General features: G+C 38.5%; 1 protein-coding gene across 1 annotated transcript in view; it reads left to right on the top strand.

Annotated features, from left to right (window-relative positions):
• The window catches only part of GPALPP1 (GPALPP motifs containing 1), a 16,744-nt gene extending 1,775 nt beyond the window's left edge, over positions 1-14,969 (top strand). Inside the window, exons 2-8 of the mRNA XM_041407399.1 lie at positions 3,797-3,941; positions 4,951-5,046; positions 8,895-9,003; positions 11,525-11,659; positions 11,886-12,050; positions 12,428-12,526; positions 14,636-14,969. Coding sequence (XP_041263333.1) covers positions 3,797-3,941; positions 4,951-5,046; positions 8,895-9,003; positions 11,525-11,659; positions 11,886-12,050; positions 12,428-12,526; positions 14,636-14,854 — 968 coding nt within the window. The 3' untranslated portion in view covers positions 14,855-14,969. The remainder of the gene's footprint in view (positions 1-3,796; positions 3,942-4,950; positions 5,047-8,894; positions 9,004-11,524; positions 11,660-11,885; positions 12,051-12,427; positions 12,527-14,635) is intronic.
• The last annotated feature ends 209 nt before the right edge of the window (positions 14,970-15,178 follow it).

The following is a 15,178-nucleotide window of genomic DNA, read 5'->3' on the forward strand; positions in this document are numbered from 1 at the left end:
TAAGAGATGCTTCACCTTTTAAAGCTGAACAGCTTTTCCAATATTTTTCCTGTCACAGTAGTCTCACTGATAATTGAGCTGCTCATTGCTTTTCTTGGTTTTTTAGTCTGCTTTCATAGTTCCTGTCTCCCAACAGCAAGAAAGTAGGACTTTGAGCAGTCTGTGGCAGAGAAGACTCAGGCACAAGAGAAGGCTGTCAGACAGACATAAGAAATAGGAAAGTGACTGTGTATGATTATGATTAGATTTATTGCTAATACATTCCTTCTGGGGACAATCCACCTGCGAGCTGTCTGCAGCCTTGGGAAACTAGTTGGCCAGTGTCCAGCAATATTTTATATCCTTGTGCAGGCTGATGTGCACCACAGTCAGTAGCAAACAGCCCCATTGAGCCCCACTCCCACCTCCCTTCTGGATATAAGCATCCAGACACTTTGTCCTGTAATACACACTGGTGTTCTTACCATGGGACAAACCACATTGCCTTTGGTGTCAGAGAGGTTGCTAATAATACTTCTGTGACCCTTAATTGGGAGCAGGATGGAAGCAGGTGGTAGCTGGACAGACCCAAAAGCTCATCCCTAGTAAATCTTTGCCTTCTTCAGCTTGTCCAACCCATGGGATGCACTTATTTCCTGATTCTTCATTTCATGGTGGTGCTCTGAAGCTGGACTAACTGTGCTCCTGCTGGAAGAATTGTACTTCCTTTGGCCTATTTGTCCCTGTCTCTGGGCTGTCCTTGTACCAGCAGGACAGAAGTGCTAGGGAATGGCTAAAAATAACCAGAGACGCAGAAGGGGATTTTGTCTGTTTCAGCATTGAGGCCACATAAAGATGTGTTGATATGTCTGGGTTGATCTACCACTGTGCTGGAGCTGAAAGGTCTTGTCTGTCCTTGAGAGCTTCCCAGGTCACGTCTGATGGTGTGGTAGTGTGCTTAGAATCCCCAAATACAGCAGAAATAACCCTAACAAAACAAAAAGTAGTTTTTAATTTGGTTTCTGAACTGAATTGACTTAATTTTCAGGCAGATAGTCACCAGAGCCAGCTCATTAGTAGGATGGTCACTTTTAGCAGCTGTGAAACATTCACTTCAGTCTCACTTGGTCTTGTTTCTCTTCTCACTATCCCAAACATTTTCTTCTCATACATTTTTATCCCATTGCTCTGTTCTGAATTGTTCTGAGATCTGGTTACTTTGTCATTTTTCTGTTGCTCTGCCATTACTACATCCATTTATCCTCCTCACCTCATTAGGTTTATTTTCTCGACTCTTTAAGCTCTCCTCTGTTCTCCTTCCATCTGTATTTTTCCACATCTCTATGGATTTGGGGGAATTTCACAGACTTCTGATTAGATCTTGGCTTCCCTCCTCACCCTTTTCTTTCTTTGCTCCCAGAATTTACACTTAGCAATTTCCACTCCTACCTTTCTGCTCTTTCTTGTGGCTCCCCAAACCATCCTGATCCTTAGCTGTGTATTTGGCTGTGCTGATTGTTAGTCTCAGTCAGTACCATGGTCATATTAATTTTTAGTCCCAAGTCTCTTTCCCCTCCATTTCTTTTCACCATGTCCAATGACTTTTTCTTCCTCAGGCTTTAAATGCCGTTTTTCCTTCATTAGTCACTCTCAGTCTCTGTTTTAATTTCTGGTTGTCCTGCTTAGGCTGCAATTCCACTAACAAACAGTTCTTTCAGGGAAGTGCTGTGGTTTGCAGTGTTGTTCTTATGCCCTTTAAGTTCCCTGATCCGGCTTATTGCATAGCCCGTGCAAACAGTTTTGCCAACATAACCGAGAGGAATTGGGATAAAAGTATGTATGTTAGCCCTGGTGTTGAACAACATGCCAGTGGGACGAGTCTCCTTCCTCAGATAGTTTTGGTTTCACTAGTTCTGTGCAGCTCACAAAACTACTCCTAATTTCTCTCTTCCTCTCTGGTATTAGACTCATCAAATTGTATCCGAGTTTGTTCTCCTTCCATTCCAAGTCTTTTCTTTTGCATTTAGAGCAGATGAAGGATCTGCTTGCATGATGTCAGAGCACCAGGTGGCTGGAGAAAGCAGTTGTGCAGGTTTTGTGTGGGTTTTAAGTGCTTTTATTCAAGTGGTGCTTTTTGTACAGAAAAATGAGACTTCTTGATAGCAGTTTTTATTCCTACTTATCATTAATCTGTTTGTTTGCTTTCATCTTGAACTTATTTTACCTTTATAGACTAAGGTGTTGTGTTTGGGTTTTTTCAGGGCGAGAGATGTGGTTTGTTGGGTTTTTTTTCGTTCCTAGTGCTGAAATGGATTTGTCCCATTTAAAGTTTTTTCCATTAGAACAGGAAACAAAGAAGTGGCAGATCTGCCTGGATGCTTTGTAACTAGTCTTGTGCTAAACATGATTAAAAGCTTTGTGAAGCTCGCTCGAAGGACTTGATTTCTGCCTAGCCTTTGTCAGCTAACAATGGAACCATAATATGCATTAGGTTGTATTTTGTACTATCAAAAAGTTGCAATTCTTCAACTGGAGATCTAATTTCCTGGTACCATTTATCTTTTCATCTGACCCTTGACTATTCATAAAGGGAACAATGTCTTTTCCTCACCAAAGCACCTCTCTGTCCTGCAAATCTTGTACTCAGTGCTTGAGATATTAAGAGGAGGAATGGTGAGTGTGTCTCAGGATGTTAAATCATCAGTAGAATCAAATCTCCATTACATGGGAACATGGGCTGTTTGTACTGTGTTTGTGTAAATGGGTGCCTTGCCCTGGATTGGGAAGGCCTCTTACCTGGGAGGTAAAGCCATTGCTGGTTTTTGCTTGCTCCAGCTGACTCCTTGTTGATTGAGCCTGTGAGGCTATCTGTGTTAGGGGTCTTGTTTGGAGGGCATTGCTGTTAGGGTCAATGGCTGTGCTGCTTCTGGACCCACTGCATGTGGTACTATAGCCAAATAAACCTATAAAGATCAGTGTCTGCTGGTGGGCACAGTGCCAGAAGCAGCTCAGGCCTGTTAGCAGTGTTAGTGTCCGAGTTTTAATTTTGCTGAGATACTACCCCAGAGCATGAAGGTTTTACTGGGGCATGAGAGCTCCATCCACTGTCCTGGCCTTCTGACAGCAACAATTCTTTGAATTCATTCTCTGAATGCTTAAATCATCCCTTTTTCAGCAGAGTACTTAAATCTGTCCCTGCTGTTCACATTTAGCTGAACTGGGAATAACCTTAATCATTAAACCATTCCCAAAGGAGGCTGGCAATTAATTTAATACTTTATGGTCACAAATGCTCCCATTTAATAATTTACGGTCTCCCACGCCGTGTATGTACAGATGATGTGTTTCTTCACTAGTGAGCTTCAAATGCTTCATTAAAGTGCTTCTTTTAAATATACTGGTTTATGCCACATCCATTGTACATTAGTTGTTACACAAAACAGGGCTTTCTAGCCCTGTTCCATAGAATACTTATGTAGTAATGGATTAGTAACGTCCTAAGTCAGAACAGTTCAGCGTAGCTTGTTGATGGAAATAAGGTGCTGAAAGAAGTAACTTCTAGAAAGTTGTTTAGATATCTTCTCTAAATGCTGGAGAGAGCAGTGATTAAATAAGCTTAATTCCAAGTAAATATGTGTTTTGGAAATGCCATGGTAGATCATACCCATCTGAAACATTTGGTAGGCATCCTTATTTAACCTGGTCTAGTAGAAGGTTCCCTGCCCATGGCAGGGGGATTAGAACTAGACAATCTTTAAGGTCTTTTCCAAACTAAACCATTCTGTGATTTTGTGATCCCAAATAACTGTATGTTTAGTTGCAGGACCAGCACTGCCTCCAGACTACAAAAGCAGCTGTAGCTCAGAAACTCCTGACAGTGATGACGACTCAGAATCTCTTCCTCTACCCAGAGACACAAACAGAGATTCTGAAGAGGAGACAGAAGGAGATCCAGCTTCCAAGTGAGTATGTTTTTGGATTATTTGTATATTTACAAATTGTATTGCAAACGTAATGTGTCCAACTTATGAGAAAGGAACAATGTTGTATAAAAAAAGGTAAACTCTCTACCTGTGTAAAACTTTTGATTACATTTTCTCCGTGTTCTTCACAGCCAAGAACGTTCAGCTGACCTGTTTGATGCCCTACGGTGGAATTAAATTACTTGGGGCAGTCAGATCTCTGTTTTTATATGTTTTATTTTAGTTTTGCAAATTTGCATGTTTATGCTAAGGACTGACACCACTTACCATGTACATAAGTATTTGGTACTTGAGTTTTTGCCCTGGTTTTGGTATACTGACTCTCTTTGAGAGGCTGTAAGACCTGTTTATGGACATGAATTTATGCATTCAATTAAGCTGACTCATGAAAAAAACCTGAATTGTTTAGTAAGTAACAGGAGTCTGCAGATACTCTCATTTGTTGGGTTGATTACTCACAATTGTTGTGTTAAGAATTTGTGTGTGTTTGCTCTAAGCCTTGTATAAGAGACTTGAAGGTCATTATGCCATCCTAATGAGTGCTAGAGTAATTATTATTCAATTTTTTTCTTGTTTTCTTAGTCAATAGTTTTTCAGCTAATTAGAATAGAACAGGAAAAATACTACTCAAAATGCAGACAGCATACAAAAATGGAGAAAGTACTGAATTTTAAATTACTTTTTGACTAGAAAATGGTATTTCAACATTATACTAAACTTCTTTCTACAGCAAAAGCATTGTTAATGTTGTTTTTAATTTTTTTTTCTTTTTTAAATGTCAGAACGTTTTTGAAGTGAGTCTTATACTCCCCATTTTTTAATTGCTTCAAATCATTTTGTATCCTTTTGCACTGTTTCCATGGTAACAGCAGGATATTTAGTACAGAAGACCCTATGAAATAATTTTATGTGGTTTTTCTTCCTTTTTAAAATGTAGATAATTGCTATGCTTGTCAAGGTAATTATTAAGTGAAATCTGTATTTGCAGAAAGCCAAAAAGAATTCATGAAGACGATGATGATGATGGCTTTTTTGGGCCAGCTCTTCCTCCTGGATTTAAAAAACAGGATGATTCTCCAGAGAGGTAATTAAAATGGAATTATATTCAGATTCTTTTCCTCAAAACACAATTATTTTAGATTAAATATTTTGTGTCACTATTACAGAACATTTCAGTTGTGCACTTGAGATTGAGATGATTAGAGGTAATGCTTCCTCCATGTTCTAAGAACAAGGACAGCATTCCCTCGAAACAGAGCACCAGCCCTCCTAGGCCAGGTTGGAAGGAGAGTAAAAGAGCTAATGTAAATTTTCTGAGATGTATGTCAAATTTCCTCCATTTCTTTTGATAGGTCTCAGATCAGTGGAGAAAAAACAAACTACAGGTACAAGGACCTGTAGTTCTGTAGTGTTCATTCTGGTCTCTGAGGGCCTGGGGCAGTTACCTCGTGTGTGGTGCAATACCCTGTCCTTTGCTAATGCATCAAGGATTATTGTTCACATATCTCCAGGTACAAAACTACTCTGAACACTGTAGGTTTCTAGAAAAGAGGCTGTCAGGTCTACACAAATAAACACTGTTTATGGTCTCTATCAGGAAGCTTTCCATTTGATTGCTTACAGTTATAAAATACTTCCCACCCAAAATATTATATGGATTTTCTTTATAGAACTCATCCGTGTCTCACAGCCTTTTAGTCTTTACATCAATCTGGGCACTTCCTTCTGTAATTTGAAATTATAGTCCATAGTGGAATTGGTGCTTCCAAGGGGATACTTCCTGATGAGAAGTACAAGAGTCCCTTGATCACTTTTATCTTCCTCAGAGCAATAGGAGTTGGTAGATAAAATAATACTTGCCTGTCAGGTATGAGTTTTCAGTTCCAGGAAAGTGACTCAATTTACTGTTGAGCTGTGTGTGTAAATATACCATCTCAAAAGAAATTTTGAAGTTAATTCTTTTTTTTAGTTTGCATAAATTTTTATGATGCTTGGCAGCATAAAATTTATGTAACTAAGCAAGAATTTATGTAACTAAGGTTATTTGGAGTTATCTTTCTCGTGTACATTTGGTTACACTGCTGTAATTAAAAAACTCTTGTAGTTGCGGGTGTCATGCTCAGTGGGATCATTTGGTGCTTTGATGGTCCCACAAGCAACTAATTTTTTTTCTTGTGTTGTGTATGCACAAAGTATTATTTTAATCATAAAATTTAGCAGTTCATTGAAAATAATGTATTCTCTATTAAAAATAAGAAACGCTTGTAATTTCTAATATCAGCAGAGGTAGCCTTCTTACTTTCTTGATTTTTTACATGAATACTCGTGGTAAAATGAAAGAGGAAGGGGCCATTCACTCAAGAGCTGGACTTGATGATCTTTGTGGTTCCTTTCTAACTCAGAATATTCTGTGATTCTGTGACATTGAGGCAAGAGTCTGCTCTGTGTCTGTGATAAATTAAAGCAGTAGAAGGCACTTGGCACTCACTGTATTGTTTTTCCCTGCCTCGCCATACAATTGCTCCTAGCACGCACTGAGAAAGCAGATTGAGGAGAGCTGTTTTGCACCCAGCCTGATTCCCTGAATAGGTGGGAACAGTGAGATGTGTGGGAAGAGCCTTGTCTGTCTTCCACCCCCGCACACCTGGGAGTCTGGGAGGCGTGTGAGCTGTGCAGGGCGCAGACACAGTGCTGCTGTCTGCCTGCTGCATTGCCCTTAGCCTTGAGCAGATTGCCAGATGCCAACTGAGCCATGAATAATTGAAACAAATGCAGGTCGTTTGTTTCAGTGTATGGACAGGCTGTTTATCAGTTCTGTGTGACATACTCGTTCTTTTAGGAAAGCTTTTATTCTCTTACATCTTTTTCAGACTTGTCAAAGCAACGTGTTCATGATTAGGGGCAGCTCATGTGGCAATCTGCAGCTTGTTGAAAATGGTTTGAATCATTCCAGCATAAAATATATATATGTGAAAAGATTTCCTTCAACTTTGAATATTACATTACTGTTTACTAGTGTCAGATAGAAGTGCACCACTCATAAATATTTCTGAAGTGTTCACACATCAAGGTAAAGAGTGAAGGTGATCTTAAAAAATTTTACATTATACATCAGAAGAATGTTGAAACATCCATCTCAAAATGTGCATTAGCAAGGTCTTCCAAGTCCAAAAACAGGAGAACAGTCTTTGCCATATATAAAATGCAATAGTCCTTAAATTAAAGCTTAGTGCATAAGTTTGGGAGGTATTTTTGACATGGTACAGGTACTGAAGTTACCTACAGCAGTAAAATGTGTTTGCCAGTTATTTATTAGTAGTTAATATATTATTAGAGTAAATATATTATCAGAGTTATAATATTACTGGTGTTTAGATTCAATTCACCTGTTCAGAGACCCTCTGGACATTCAGTAAACTGTCAAGGATCATGTCACCTCTGTACTGCTGAGGAAGGACTGAAGAGATATTCATGTAGTGGAAAAGAAAAAGCATAAGGAATGGAAAGGATGGGAAGGATGAATATGTAAACTACTTTTCTGTTCCCTAAAGGCCCTTTGAGCTGTGACAGAATCAAGACAGAGCATTTGAGATTGGTTCTTTTTCACAGGCTGCAGTGATACAACCCACAACAGAGATGTTCTCATATATATATTTCAGTAGAGAGCTTTTTTTATAGTTTGATTTATCTGTCTCTCCATGAAGACTAAAAGTATTTGTGTACTAAAATAAAAGATTATTTTTGCTATATCTGTATAAGTTTAAACTCTTTAAATTACATTAGAAATTTAAAACATGGTCTTAACAAAAAAGTAGTCAGGAAGGAAGGAAGATAAAACTGTAGCAGCTAGGTGGAGGTGGAACTTCAAAATTAACCCAGACTTCTTGCCTGGGTTTAAAACCACACCAGTGCCCTTGTCCTGGCCTAAGCTCATATTTATTGCTCATGTCTGTGTATCTGTGGTTGGTTCTTCAGTGAGACTTTGTGTCTTATTTCCCCTCTTTAAACCCTGGCAACAATATCACTGCAGCAGGGCTGTCCTGATTAGATTATTGGGATTGAGTAAAGGCCATAATTAGTAAATTCAATTCAGGTGTTGTTACATTTAATAAGCTAAAGCTCACAACTGAAGGTCATAATAAACAAAGTCTGCTCTTACACTGTGAGAATACTGTCCCCTGCATGTGTCTTCAGGTGACAGTTGTTTAAGTTTTTAATTAGTTTTTATTAACTTTAAAGAATATTATGGTGGATTATTAAGAGGAGCCCACATTGAAAAGACTTTCAATACGGCAAGCACGGTTTCTTTGAGCTCAGTTTGTAGTATTCTTTTCACCGCTGAAAAGAGATTCTCACCTTTCTGTGTTTGTGAAGACAGCTGATGAACATTTCTTTCAGAGCTGCTGCTTAAAAACAAATCAGTGAAGTTACCTGCACTCACAAAATCTTCCTTCTCTTTCCCACTCCAAGGTAAAATAAAATTAGAGCAGTTCACTGTTTCTGCTTATTAAAGGACAATGAAACTGAGGTGCAAGACAAGAAGAACGAAATTGAGTTTGTTGATTGTGAAGGAGGAGTGTATATTTGTCTTATCACCTTTCATTTCTCTTGAATCTGATGAAGGAAGCTAGGGAAGAAAAAAGTGAATTTCCTTGACTACATGCTGCAACTTTCCTGGTTCTGTTTTTTTTTTGTTTGTTTGTTTGTTTGTTTTTTTGCATCAAAATTGTCTGCAGAGGTCCTCCTGGAAAATGGAGGCACTCTTATTCAGTTATTTCTACAGTATGTGTGCACAGGGGCACACTTGGTGTGGGGAGGAAGGAAAGTCATACTTCTCATTGATGTTTGATTTTTATACTGATGTATTATATTTTCCCCCCTCAACTGAAAAAACAAATTTTTTTTTAATTTTTTTTTTTCTCTGCTGTCAAGGCCCATTATAGGTCCTGCATTACCACCTGGCTTTAGGAAAGCTTCAGAGGACACCAGAAGTAGCAGGTGTTTCATAGGACCATCTGTTTCATCAGAATCCCGTCCCCAGGTTGGTGCAAAGAGAAGCCTTTTGTTTTAATACAAGCTATCTGAAATGGTTAAACAAGTTGCAGCCTGAAAGAGACTACCAGACACTTCTCAGGATGACAGTTTAATTTTGGACCAGAAAGTGTCTGGCATATTTTTGCTGGAGTCAAATACTTGAGCATAACTAAGCCTTTAAAAAAAAAAAAAAAAAAAACAAAACAAAAAGACTGGCCTGGTTTGTTGTGCTTTTGCTGTTAAATAGATGGTGCACTCACTGAACACATGCAATCTTGGCATCCTAAACTGCAGGCAGAAAACACATCTTCGCTTTCTTAAAGATGTTTACTAGTGGCTACAACCTTTAAATAAGTTTATCCAAAAGAATGCAATCAAGAATGGCATTACAGTGTCACTAAGTTGTTCTTGGCACTTGCAGGATAATACCTATGACTGGGAGTGAGGCGCAGGACAGTGACACTGACGTGCCTTTTTGGTTCATGTTTTTTGACTTTTCTGGTCATGTTAGGTATAAACTAGCTAGAAGTTCTGGTTGCAAAATAATGCATGTGCTACTGAAGAACATTCAGGAACACGATGTGTGATAAAATACAACTGTGGGGAAGCTTGAACTCCTTAAACATGGGCTTCTAGTACCATTCTGAGGGATCCAAATTGCCTATGGGACGGCCTGGCAGGTAGGTAGTAGCACTTTTAGAGAAAGTCATGCCCTTTTTGAGCAGCACCTCTTAACACCACAGCACCTAAGACACCAAAAATGGTGCTGGATACCAGTGCTTAGGCAAGCGAATCGCTCTCGTGCTATGATAAACTGAATATTAATTCCTTGAGAGAATTAATGTTTATTCTGTTTATTTAAAAAATACTTACATTTTTACATTTAACTCCCAGATACTATGGGAGATGCTAGACACACTAGGAAGAAGGAATGCAAAGGCAGCTCTAAAACTTCACTTTTTTGGTTAGCAGTTGCAAAGCATATAATTCTCTAGCCTCCTACAGTGAGTGTTGTTGTAATTCATCGTGCAGAAAGATTATCTGACATTTCTGAGGTACTCATCGTCTTCTAACTCCAAATAATGATTAAGCAATTTATCATAGTGACAAATCTCTTGAGGCAGAGATGTCTGCTGTCTGCTTTTATATTTTGCAAACAAAAAAGTCTCTCTTCTCATAAATACATCTTCAAGCAACAGCTTTTTTACAGGTATTACAGAACTTACCGTTTTTCTCTTCCTAATAGTTATCTTTTTGTTACCTCTTCCTAATAATACTCTTTTTCTTATTTTTTAATATGAGTAATTTCTTGTTGGCTTTTTAAAATATGTATTTAATTATTTTGTATTCAGGTACATCTTTAGAGGCATGCTGACTCTTCACTTTGCTTTAGTGAATCTAATGACTCAACGCCTTGTGTATTCTCAAGTAATGCTTTGTGCTTCCTGGCTACACAGCCCTGTCATCCTACTCCCATTGCTTTATCATGTACATTCAGACTGTAGCAAAATCTTTGCACTCACTTCTGTAGGTATTGGACAACATAGCTTTGCGTCCAGGGCACTGTGGCATCACCATTTTCTGTCTAGTTTTGCTTCCATCCACATCTGTACCGTTTGAACTTGGAGGGAGGCACCAGTGAGCTTTCTGTACAACCCTTGGCAAGTAGGAAGATTTTTATTGACATCTAGTCCCTAACAAATTTAAGTTTTTAGCCCTTCTCCAAAAAATTCCTTAGAATGCAATGTCAGAATCATGGAATCATTAAGTTGGAAAAGACTTCCAGGATCATTGAGGCCAGCCTTTGGACTCACCAAAGTCAACTAGACCGTGGCACTAAGGCCCACATCCAGTCATTTTCTGAACACTTCCAGGAATCGTGACTCCACCACTTCCTTGGCAGCCTGTTCCAATGCTTGATAACCATTGCAGTGAAGAAATTCTTCCTGAAGGGATCCATGTGGGATCAAAGAAGTGAATGACAGAGCCAAGGGATTAATTGGAGATGCTGTAATTGCAGGGCCATAGTACCATGCATGCCACTGGTACCCTACCTTGCACTTTATTCTTTCTGACATCCTTATAGCATCTGAGCTCAAAATAGTTCTTGCAGTGTGAAACTGTGATCCTTATTAGGGAAATGCATCCAAATGTTGCTGGTGATGGTAAAGCCCAAAATATGGAAGTTGTATGAATGTGTGTTCCAAATTCACCCACAGCCAGAGAGGCTGCATGGCTGTGTGCAGAGCATTGTAAAGTAGCAGGGCTTTGTGTGCTGCCTCTGCCTTTACCAGCAGTCTTACCTCAGACAAGAGATGCTGCTTTTGGCAAATTGGAGACAAAAAAACTGTGTTCAAGCACTAGAACAGGTCTAATCTGGAGTTCTAATCCAGGTTTTTATTGTCTGGGAAATGCCTTACGTTAGGTCTATATGCTCTTCTAGACAAAGTAATTTTAATTCTATAAAGCTGAAGTGTTCCTTGATGCTCTTAGCACTGTGTTTGAAAGAAATGTTTTATTTTTGGAAGCTGACAGATAGTAGCGAGGACGAAGACAATTTAATAGGCCCAATGCCTGCGAAAGGACCAGTGGAGTCTGATGTGGCTAAAGAGTTTGAACGCCGAGCTCAGAGAATGAAAGAAAAGCTTACTTCAGCAGACAGCGTAAGTTGGATTTCTTAATATATAATATTTTGTTGCTGGAGTGTATTTGTCTTTCTCTTTGCCTATTTCTGTGTAAACCTGGTTGCAGTTCAACTTGGGATGCTATGTGTGTGCAGGTGTTAAAGAAAAAAAGTCTGTGATTTCTGCTGGAAGCCAAGAGATTCAGACAGTAATTTTTGATCATGCTTTTTTCACTCTTCCCTCCACCCCTACTTCTTTTGCAAAGGATGAACCCAAACAAGTTACCAGGGAATCATGGATGACAGAGCTTCCACCTGAGTTGAAAAGCTTTGGATTTGGCCCAAGAACATTCAAGAGACGAGCTGATGACAAATCAGGTGATAGATCTATTTGGACAGATACTCCAGCTGACAGAGAGCGAAAAGCCAAGGTGAGCATTTATTTATCCATTTATATGGACTTGCAGGCAGTAGTTGTTACTGATGTTCTGTGAAAACAAAGCAAAGATACTGTGGGTTGGTCGGTAAAATTTTACTAATTCAAGCCTAAAGATGAAGGCAATGAAGTAACAACATTAAATATCATTGATATACATTTATTTCCGCTCTCATTTTGCAGTAGTCAGATACTCTGTATCAGCTTATTGACTTTCCAGTTAGCATGTTTCTTCTTCCATCAAGCTGAGCAGAAAATATCTGATGGCCTGTATCATGGTCTTCACCCTCTAGATTTAATTAAAGTAGATATAGATTTGCTTGTTTTTTACTTTCTGATTACTATAGCATGTGATTTCCTTTTACTCATCAGGAAAGAGAAGAGGCAAAAAAGTCAAGCAGTAAGGATAACGAAGAAATGGTATTATCTGGGAGGGACAAGAGGCTTATTGAGCAGGTGACTTCATACAATGTAAGTGTGATCACAAAATACTTCCTCTATTTCCTTTAGTTCTTTTCCTTTAGTTCTTCACTCTTCTTCTGGTTCTCATTTCTAGTGCTGCTGGTTTCCATGGTGATGCCACTATAGTTTTCCCTTTTAGTGCCCAAACCTAGTGCTGTTTTAAGGCATTAGAACCCTTGGCATTAATGTCAACAAGAGCAGGACTGGGTCCTCTGCAAAGTGACAGAATTTGGGTTTGTGTATATTACCTCAGTATTACCTTTCCTTCAATCATTCTCATGTCATGACATGGTTGCTGGGACCTTAGTTCAAATATTAGCTTGCTTCACCCAATTACTGGCATCGAAGAATAAAACAACAATGCAGGTTTAACTTTTAGGCCAACATATGCACTAACCTAAGAAAGGGTTGATGGGCTAAGCAGGTCACCGCATTAATTACCCTCTGTTATTAATTACATTAACTACTCATTACAGGAACTTCATTACATGTAGTTTTTCTCCGTCTCTACAGGAGCAGATAATGTTCACAGACAGATGTTGATTACTAGAAATCTGAACTCCATGTCACATTCCCTCTCACTTTTCTGTCAGCCCTGTCCCTCAAAGTGTGTGGGCCACTGCCTGCCTTAAAGCTCCTACTTCCAGTTTTTCCCTGATGTATGGCCTGAACTCTTATGGAAGGCAGTCTTGTCTCTTGAGAGGACAATTACATTGAAAATCACATCTTTGGCTTATTTTACATATTTATCTGGCACTTCTGATAATTTATTTGTGGTTCATTAAATCATACGTTTTTCCTGACTTAGAGACTTGCAAATCCAGAGCTATTAGCATTCTCTCTTAAGGTTCTTCTTTAGTGTCTGTTTCTCCTGTCACTATGAATATAGTAGAATAGTTTTCATGTAAAACTATGGGGTTTGTTCTCTGCCATTGGTGGAATAAAACATACACAGGCCTTTGCTGTTTCTAAGATTCATGGAGTTGTCTCCAAGTTCAAGAACATTGTTTCTTGGGTTGTTTTGTTATTTGTTTTTTCTCTTTTATTATATCAGCTATTTTCTGATTTTCTGGTTGTTGTTGTGGGTATTTTTCTTTTAAAGTTTTTTTCTCTATTCTTTCCTATTTCTCCACTGACATTTACTAAGGATACTTCACTAGAACAGATTTCATTCTTAAAGTAGTTTCTTCTTTTGATGCTGATACGACATACATTCTCTGGTGCAATTTTGTCAGCGCTGGCACGGTTGCGTCATGAATAACTGTTGTCTGTTTTCCATCAGAATCTTTTCTTAACTCGTGAATAAGCTATTATTTGCATGTGTGATGTAGTAAGTGTTTGCACAGGAAGTGAAGGAAAATCATGAGAAAACAGATCTGCTCAACTTTTGCACTTTTTGATGAGAGAATTGGTTTAGATACACAAGTGCACTGTACCTGAGTAAATGAGGGGCCTCATGGTCTTGGGAGCACTAATCCTGCTCCTGTGTGAAATCAGCAGAAGTTTTATCTTGTGTTTGAGCTGGATCATGCTCTCTAAGAAATGCAGCTAAAGCCACTGAGCTGGCAAAATACATGCTCCAGCTCAAAACTGTGACTTTGTCCTGTGGGCTTTCAACAGATGATTCAGAGTTAGGAGCACACATTTAAAAACCCATCATACTGCATGAAAGGTTGAAAGGGTGTCTAGCTTGTTCTGCTCCTATCAGTGACCAAATCTAGGTGTTTAGGAGATGTGTATAGGAAACTAGGCTTGTACTTTGAGTTATTTCTTTTGACATGGTGTCTTCTTTCTGCCAGTAATGTCAGAGCAATTTTTATATTTCTTTTGCATTATCTTTATAATTTATCTGTATTGTCTGTGGAGATTCAACAACATCATGGCTACCCATAACATTATGGCCATCTACATCAGTGAATTATTAGTATTTTAGCCTAGCCAAGATTACTCACACTTTCTACTCCATGTATGCTAAATTTATCCTTCTGTATACCGTTACTAAGCTGTCTTCTTTTTCTGGAATTTTTAGCCTTCCTGACTTCAGTCTTTCCATTTGGATTTTCTGTATGTTGTTGTTGATATTCTTTAATACTTCCTCTTCCTCCCCATTTTTTCCAGGAGTCAAAGAGGTCAGAGTCTCTCATGGACATGCACCAGAAAAAGCTGAAGAGCAAAGCATCCGAAGAAAAGAGCAAACCTCAGGAAAGAAGGCCGTTTGACCGAGAGCAGGATCTCAAAGTCAATCGCTTTGATGAAGCACAAAAGAAAGCTCTTATAAGAAAATCCAGAGATCTGAATAGTAAATTTGAGCACAGTAAAGGCAACATGTTTTTATAAGGTGAAAGCATTAAGCTTTTTTGAAGTGAAGTCCATAAAAATTTGAATACTTAATTTTTGTAAGTATTTTTCTGTAAATATTTGTATGCAAAATAAATATCCTGATGTTTAACTATTTTTCCTTGTCTGTAAATACTCTCTTAGGGAGGATCATCTGTACTAAAACTAAACTAGTAAAGGGAAGTCCTGATATTAAAAAAAATATAAATTTGCTACTTTAAAACTTTGATGTGTATATTTTTTTGTTGTTCACATAAAGATAATTAATTAAAATAAATGGGTTTTTAAGGAGCTCTAGATTTCATCTTGCAATGGAGTTGGCAG

The sequence above is a fragment of the Onychostruthus taczanowskii genome, unplaced genomic scaffold (assembly GCF_017590055.1).
Source record: "Onychostruthus taczanowskii isolate IOZ18803 unplaced genomic scaffold, ASM1759005v1 scaffold26, whole genome shotgun sequence".
Taxonomy (NCBI): domain Eukaryota; kingdom Metazoa; phylum Chordata; class Aves; order Passeriformes; family Passeridae; genus Onychostruthus; species Onychostruthus taczanowskii.